Source organism: Macadamia integrifolia, unplaced genomic scaffold (assembly GCF_013358625.1).
Source record: "Macadamia integrifolia cultivar HAES 741 unplaced genomic scaffold, SCU_Mint_v3 scaffold1745, whole genome shotgun sequence".
NCBI classification, from domain to species: domain Eukaryota; kingdom Viridiplantae; phylum Streptophyta; class Magnoliopsida; order Proteales; family Proteaceae; genus Macadamia; species Macadamia integrifolia.
In genome coordinates this window covers 102,873-111,379 of record NW_024868332.1, presented here as the reverse complement: position 1 = coordinate 111,379, position 8,507 = coordinate 102,873, and the positions used below count along the sequence as shown (strand labels likewise).

The 8,507-nt window shown below is 38.0% G+C and overlaps 1 protein-coding gene across 1 annotated transcript; it reads left to right on the top strand.

The window, feature by feature from the left end:
- Window positions 1–5,588, top strand: LOC122064737 (probable methyltransferase PMT14). Its single transcript, XM_042628493.1, has 3 exons — window positions 1–415; window positions 634–711; window positions 5,065–5,588. Exons 1-3 carry the CDS (start codon window positions 36–38, stop codon window positions 5,288–5,290), a joined length of 684 nt encoding a protein of 227 aa, XP_042484427.1. The 5' UTR covers window positions 1–35; the 3' UTR covers window positions 5,291–5,588.
- The last annotated feature ends 2,919 nt before the right edge of the window (window positions 5,589–8,507 follow it).

Below are 8,507 nucleotides of genomic sequence, written 5' to 3'. Positions count from 1 at the left end.
TCTGACTTTTTGTGTTCTATCCTAGGTACAAGAAAATGAAGGCATGCATATCCCCTTGGCCTGAGATCAACAGACCAAAGAAAGTAGCTGGAGGGGAGTTGAAGAGATTCCCAGATAGACTTTTTGCAGTCCCTCCTAGAATAGCTAAGGGATTTGTTCCAGGGGTCAATGCAGAATCTTATCTGGAAGACAATAGGTTGTGGAAGAAGCATGTGAATTCTTATAAAAGGATCAATCAATTAATTGGAACTGAGAGATATAGGAACATGATGGATATGAATGCTGGGCTTGGAGGTTTTGCTGCAGCACTTGAATCACCAAAATCATGGGTAATGAATGTTGTGCCCACCATCGCTGACAAAAATACTTTGGGAGTTATATATGAGAGGGGATTGATTGGAATATATCATGACTGGTATGTTATTTCCCCCCTCTATTTTCAGTATTTAAATTTCATTTTTATGGAGAAGAGTTGCTGTTTGAATTTTAAGCTTGATTTTATCTTTATCATACTTCAGCATATCTGATTAATCATTGTTGTGAGCTGAATATGGTGGGTTCATGCATGAAAATTGAAACTCTGGAGTTCGAGAGATTATAATGAGCAAAATCTGTAATGACGTCTTCTTTCAGGTGTGAAGCCTTCTCCACTTACCCTAGGACATATGACCTCATTCATGCTTGTGGAATATTCAGCTTGTACCAGGACAAGTAAGTTGGTTCTCTCTCTCTTGCAGAATGTTGTAAACTAATAGTATTTGGTTTAGCTTCTGGCTGTTGTGTATTATACTAAACAGTTCAAGGCATTACAAATGGCTTTTTGATTTTCATAGGCATGGAAATTGGATATAGGATCCCATAGGTGCAGATTTATTTTCTTGATATTGACAGTTAATACAAAGTGCTTCATTATTGGTAACTACATCACTTCTTATTCTGCAAGATACATAGGAATGAATCAGTTGCAACAGTCATGTAGGTTCAATCCCTTTGTGTCCACTCAAATTAATAGAAGAAATTTACCCTGGGAGAGGGAAAAAAAAACCTAGGGAATGCTATTTACATCCTTATGATGATGTATCTTTTTACCACCTTGACTTATTTCTACAAAGAGGAATTTCTTCTGTTGAGTGAGAAGTGCATTCAAAGACTAGTTGTCCCATGTCTTCTGTATGCTAGGCAACCTCTATCTTGCTGGTGTTAGATTATGTAAATTGTGTATATTCCATTACAATGGGTGGAAATGAAATATATACAAGACTGTGCCATCTAAATATGGCAACATCTAAACAAGGAAAAAGGATCAATGGAAATATTAGATACGAGATATACAGAATATCTACACAACATTACAGCTGTCACCTCCCGACTCAGGGTGGAGCAGAAAACCAACTTAAGTTTTTGGACACCAACAAACGATAATTACCTGGAGGATTCATTTTAGTAAATAAATTTGGAGGTTGATATACTGATGGTTCAAAAGCATGAAGAAAACGACAACGAACAAGAGCTAGCAGGAGGTGGAGAAGGAGGGAAAATATCTGGGACAGGGTCAAGCATGAAGGAGGAAGTTGAGTCAAAGTGAAGAGAACTCTGAGAGACATTGGAGAAGAAAGTTTTCCCTTGAAAGACGACATGAAGAGATATTCAGATAAAACCAGCAATAGGGTTATAACACCAATAACCCTTTTGTTTGATGCCATAACCAAGGAAACAACATTTTGCAGTTCAAGGAGAGAGATTATTACGCTCTCTGTCTGGAAGAATGTAACAGATATTAAAAAAACATGAAGGACATAATAATCAAAAGGAGTACCATATAGGCATTCATTAGAAGAGACGTGTTGACTTACCGAAGATGGAGTACAATTGATAGTGAAGACAGAGGCAAGGGAAGCCTCTCCACATAAAGATGAAGGAAGTTTGGCAGAGAAAAGGAAGGCGTGAGTAGTGTCTAATATGTGACCATGTTTGTGTTCAGCGACACCATTTTTTTGGAGACGTATCTGTGCAGGAGAGTTGGCTGAGAATACCATTTTGTTGAAAGAAAGTACGAAATGGTTGGGAAGTGTATTCTCTAGCAGAATCAAAGTGAAAAAGTTGTGTTTGGAAAGCGAGATGAGGACCGTATGGGCAAAATTTTGATAGATGGATAAAAGCTCAGAGTGAAAGAGGTAAATATAGATAAAACAAGAATAATCATCAATGACTATAAAAAAATTATCGTGAACGACCTTTGTAGGAGTAGGAGTTGGAGTAGGTCCCCAAACATTCGAGTGCATGAGATCAAACGAAGATGAAAAAAAGTACTTTCAAAGGTAAAGCAGGTTGTTTGGTAAGAATGCAATTTCAACATTCAAAATCATCTATCAAAATAGAGCTTAGCTTTCCACTGGAAGCCGAAGAGTGAACATCAAAGACTGACTCATGACCTAATTGGGAATGCCAAAGGGATGGAGGGGGCTGAACAGACGCAGTAACAAAGGTGTTAGGAAGGTGAAGGGAGGAATGTTCAAACAAGTGATCAACTTTACGGCCCACCCCAATGGTTTGGCCCATCTGAGGATCCTGCACAACACAACCATAGCAAGAAAAAAAGATGTTATAACCACGATTACACAATTGACCAATAGAAAGCAGGTTGAGCATTAAACTAGGTATATATAAACATCAGGAACAGATAAATGAGGTGTGAAAACATTACCAGTTTGACTAACTTGGAGACAGGACCCATTAGCAATTTGGATGTGTGGTAAAAAGTGGAACTATGTTTGAGCTAAAGAGAGAGGGATCAGTTATATGATTGGAAGCTCCAAAATCAATGAACCATGAGGAGTTACTTGATGTAACAGAGAAAGTAGCGACATAAGGGTTTGTACCATAATAAGAGAGAACATAGCCGATCATTTCCTGAACATCAGCCGTGGAATAGCTAGTGGGTGGTGAAGAGTCTGTGGCAGGAGCAATAATGGTAGTGGTACAGTGAGGCCTGCTCTGTTTCTGATGGCAAGACATCTGGATGGGGATGAGCTCAAACAATGACAGGGAAGATGAAATCTCAGACAGTGGTAGTGGCAATAGAAATCCCAAGCAGTATTAGATCTTAACTTGCAGGTGCAAGGTGTGACATAGTAAACGTCACAGTCAAGGTAGGGTCATGGCGTATAAAATGCCACAAGCAGCAATGGTGAAAATCACAAGCAATAGACCTCGACAAGACGGGTAATCCTAGGGGATCGAGCAATAGCATATATCAGAAGGGTGCGGGTGACGAGTGACGGGTGAGAGATGACAAAGGGTGGGTGATGGGTGATGGTTGAAGGGTGAAGGGTGAGAGGTGAGAGGTGAGAGGTGAGAGGTGACGATTGACGGGTGATGGGTAATAGGTGGCAGAGTTGATGGGTGATGGTTAACTGGTGACGATTAATGGATGACAGGTGATGGTTGACGATTGACAAGTGGGCTGGGTTCAAGTGGGTGGTTTGGGTTGGTCTTGATTAAGGGGGGATGGGTGGGTTGGGTTCAAGTGGGTGTTTTGGGTTGGTCTTGATTAAGGGAGGGATTGGACTGGGTTTAAGGGGTAAAGCCTTAGGTTCAAGTGAGGGGTTGGGTTTGGTTAACAGGGTTGAGTTTTTTTTTGTGTTTTTTAACAGGGTTGAGTTTTTTTTTTGTTTTTTTTTTTGGGGGGGGGGGTGTGGGAGGTGGTGGAGAGGAGCTGGGTTTAAGGTTTAGAGTCAGAGGATTGCAAGAAGAGAAGAGGGTTCCATGGTAGCAGGGCTCACGAGGCGGTAATGGTACAGGGGTTGGCGAAAGAGTTGGGGGTGGGGGGGTCCTGCAAGTGCTTCTTGCACAAGGTTTGCCAAACTGGTTGAATCCTATGTAGTCTGTAATTGACGAAGAGAGAGATGGAGTGCTCAAAGACAATCACTTCACGAAATCGGTGGGATAAAAAGGGATGCTTTGCGCTTTCAAATTAAAGTGCATTAAGAGTGAAATTGCCGTTGGTGCTCATCCCCACCAATTGGCACTGGAATCGATGAGGATAAAACAAAAACAAATGAAAAGAACAACCCTCACAGGGAAGAGGGTGTGATGTGTGTGGGTTTTGCAGGAATGGTTTGCAAGCGTGCACAGTGGGGGGATTTTAGGGATAGCAGGGAGAGAGAGGGTAGGCAGGGTAGATTGCAGGCACATGAGGGGATTCAGGGGGTTTTGTGGAAGTGGGTGTGCAAGGGGGAGAGAGAGGGGCGGGAGGAGGAGGTTTGGGTGCATTCGGCCCTTTTACAATTTTGTTCTGAATAGTCAAACTTCTAGTAATTTTGCTTCAACTTAAAGTCATTTTAAATAGGGAAAATTACATGATTAGCCACTTTTGGGTTTTCCTTTACAAAATTACCCACCAAAAGTTTTGGTTAACAAAAATACCCAAAATTAGGTTTGTGTTTACAAAATTATCCACCCAAAATTTCAGTTAACAAAAATACCTAAAATCAAGTTTGGGTTTACAAAACTACCCAAAATAGTGAGTCTTCATCTTCCACATATAATCATGTATTTTTTTATTAATGAAACTTTGAGTGGGTAGTTTTGTAAACTCAAACTCAATATTGGGTATTTTTGTTTACTTAAACTTTAAGTGGGTAATTTTGTAAAGGAAAACCTAATTTTGGGTATTTTTATTATCTGAAACTTTTGGTGGGTAATTTTGTAAAGAGAAACCCAAAAGTGGATAATCATGTAATTTTCCCTTTTAAATATTGGGCTTTAGCGTATAGCATGCATACTGGAAATTTTAACCCTTTGTGTTTGCTCTGCTGACTGTCCAAAGAAGTGAAAAATACTTGGTAACATTCTATAGTTTCTTTCAAAGATAAAAGGTCATTCTGTTTTTTTTTTTTTTGCTGCATCATAATTTCATGAGAATCCTTTTCTCCTGGTAGTCATCTTGTTTTATGAATTGGTATTTTTCTGAGGCTCTTTCATGGAGAGTGATACCGGTTTAGTGAATTAAAAAATGCGTTTGCTTCTTCTCATGTCTTTCTTCGGTGATCAAACATCAACCAGGTGCAAGGTGGAAGACATCCTTCTTGAGATGGACCGAATTTTACGGCCAGAGGGGGCAGTTATATTCCGGGACGATGTAGATGTATTGAATAAGGTAAAGAAGGTAGCAAGTGGAATAAGATGGGACACCAAGATTTTCGATCATGAAGATGGACCACTTTTGCCAGAGAAGATACTGGTTGCAGTCAAACAGTATTGGGTCGGCAGTGACAGTGATGGTATATAATTATCAGGAATGAGCCATGCAATGGGGAAACCAGGGAAGCATGCTTGTTAGACTAGAGTTTATATTTAGAAAAAAAAAAGGAAAATTCTGAGTATAGGTTCAGGTGTTCTCTTCGCATATTTATACAACGAAAAAAATATATATATTCTCTTTCTCAGATTCATCTCATGCAGTGATATGTTTCTAAATTTTATTCTTATCATTGCGATGTGGACCGTTTATATGATCTGTAGTTTAAATCTATCATGTACAGCACAAAAATAATCCAATGAGATTTTTTCTCCTCTTTCCCCTCCAACCCCCCTTCCCCCCCTCCCCTCTCCCTTTTGAATTCAGGACTTTGACAATCAGGTTATAATTCTTGGATCAAGAAAAATCCTCTTTAGCATCGCAAATTTGCGTAACCAAGATCCAAGTCGCGGTTCGTGGACTCCTTGCATGATATCCAAAGGAAGGAATAGGACTTACCATTGCTGGTGGATTTTCAGTAGTTCTCTCTTGGACTAACAAAGCAAGGAGTAGACAGGCTATCTGTATGATAAAACTGTAATATTTTGCCAGACTAGCTCTTGGGAAATGCCACAAACACTGAATAATGAAAATGGTCCATTTGCATCTGATATCACAGTGCTTTTGAGAGATTTTTCTTGTCTTCACTTTCTTTTTATACCAAGTTTGAAGGAGATTGAGAAGTGAGACTGAATGGAGAGCCTGCATTTGTGTCATACAATTATGACCCAAGCCCTGAATATATATATATATATATATATATACACACACACACTTAGTCTAAGCTCAATCAAGTAATTTATAAGGATGTGACATATTATCAATATTTTAGTTTGTGTTGTTAAAGAAGCTTCTCTGCATGGATCAACCATTTTCTGCTGTGGTTAGTGTACCCTCCTTTGTCTAGAATCATATGTATTAATAAGAATGAAAATGCAATCATATGTATTAATAAGAATGAAAATGCTTACCAAAAAGGGGGGGAAAAAAAATGAAAATAAAATACAAAGCTGAAATTCCCAGAATTTCAAAAACAGAAACTAAATAGTACTCGAGACCAATCCCCACCTTTGACATTGTCATCAACAGGGAGAAATCAAGAGACAGGCAGAAAAAAGACTAACTAAAGCCTTAAGATGGCAACACGAGGGCAGCCTTCTTCTAACTCATCCCGTAATGCAGTCTACACATACCATTTGCTTGAAGGCTCTCAAGAATAGAGTGATGCCACACAGACAATGGATAAGAACTTTTGAATTTTGCAGCTGATTTCGCGAGTCGATCTGCAAGGGATAGGTTCACCCTTTTCTAAAACCTTTGTTCTGCAACTTGATGAACCTTCTTTTGGTTGAGACTAACAAGATTATTAGCTCTAGAAGGTTATTTTGGTTACATGTCCAGGAAAATTTCAAGGCCAACCAAGCCACCAAATTGCTGATTCTTACCGGGCTTCTATAAATAACACAATAAGAGAGCCGTTGCTCATTTTTCAATTTATCTTTTGCATTTGCATGATTTACAAAACTGCTCATACAAAGCTAGTGTACAGCGTACATTTGTCTTTTTCAGACCCCTATAGTATTAAAAGCCTTGAGTACTGGGTTGATCTTTTTTTACAAAACTGTTCATATGTCATACCAAATTCCCCTTCAACTTATTTGTTTCAATGGAAAATATTTGCCGAAAGCTCGATTTCCATTTATGTGAGTAGGTTTTATGCCTTTCGCAATAAAATAAATAAAAAAACAAAAAATAGGAATGAGAGAATTTAGGAATGGGTGAATGGGGAAAAGATTCCATCCATACAATGGAGTTGGAGTCTTGACACTAATATTATTGGAAAACAACATACAAAATAATAATGTAAGTATTTTTCCAAAATTTTTAGCTTATTTTCAGTAAAATAATTTCAACCAATATACTTTCCTTGAGCATTCAAACAATTCCTGTAAAATATTTTCTGTTAGATATACCAGATTTTCACATATGTAAGGGTGTGAAAAGGGTCCCAGAACCAAAAATTGGAACAAAAAAAAAAAAAATGACTTTTTACAGATGAACCAAACCTCAAATGGTTCAGTTGCGGTTTGACAAATAAGATTCTATTTGGTTCGGTTAAGAACTGGAAAACCAGCGGTTAAAACAAGTTGCAAAAATGAATTACCAAATAAAATTGGAACTGAATAAACTGAACCTAAACCAAACCCTAAACATTGGTTGGATAAATCACCAATCCAAAACTGTTAAACCCTAACTCATTTCGATCTTATGATTTTCAATAAAAATCAAATTAACATAGTCACATAAGGAAAGATTATTATTATTTGAATAGGAGCAGGAGCGACTTTTCACACCACCTAAAAATAAGGCATCATGTTTAGATATAGAAAACGTAGACGGATAACATTCTTTCTCCCTATTGAAAACATATATCAGCTTTGTAATTTTCCACTCATCCACCAGTCATAGAAAGTCAGCAACTACAATATAAGCCACAACCTGGATGATAAAAGGTAATTAACCTAACCCCGTTATTTATGTGGCGTTTACAACCAATTAGACCAAAACTATGAGCTAGGTTGCAGCAAGTGGGGCACCACACCCAATTTTTAGGACTTAATATTAAATAATATTTAAATCTGTATATAAACCTTCTTAATTCTGCAAGTTAAGAATCTGTATAGTTAGGGCTGACCATTACTGGTGTGGTACAAACATTTTATTGAAAAAAAAAGCAAAAGATGCAACTATAAGTTTAATTTATACATTTTTTTTTAATTATTATTTAATATAAAACTTATATAGACAGCCAGAAGGAAAGGGGCATACTTGGTTCAACGGTAAGGTATGAATGTTTGTGATCTGGTGGTTAAGTGGTTGAAACAGCCTCTCGACATTTTCGGAATAAACTGCATAGTTTTTGCCTCTCTCCGACCTTCGCACAAGTAGCTGGAAGGGAAAAAAAGTGCTAGAGCCTTCTTTAATTGAGATGAAAGGAATGTGAGGTTAGTGTACCTGCATTAGTCATCCATATAAAGAGACTGTCTTTAACCAAAAAAGAAATTATGTTTTTGAGGACAAGATGAATTGTTGATATGACATGAATTCTTTCACAATTGAAAGTCTGGGGATACAGATCTAAAGGAAGATAGCATGACACCTTCTTGTGGACCTTCCACCATCACTATAGAAAGGAAAGAAAGGATAA

Coding starts and splice junctions, on each gene's coding strand:
- LOC122064737 (XM_042628493.1), top strand. CDS start 36: ATGAAGGCATGCATATCCCCTTGGCCTGAGATCAACAGACCAAAGAAA. Junction 416..633: donor ATTGGAATATATCATGACTG/GTATGTTATTTC, acceptor GTCTTCTTTCAG/GTGTGAAGCCTTCTCCACTT. Junction 712..5,064: donor TTCAGCTTGTACCAGGACAA/GTAAGTTGGTTC, acceptor AACATCAACCAG/GTGCAAGGTGGAAGACATCC.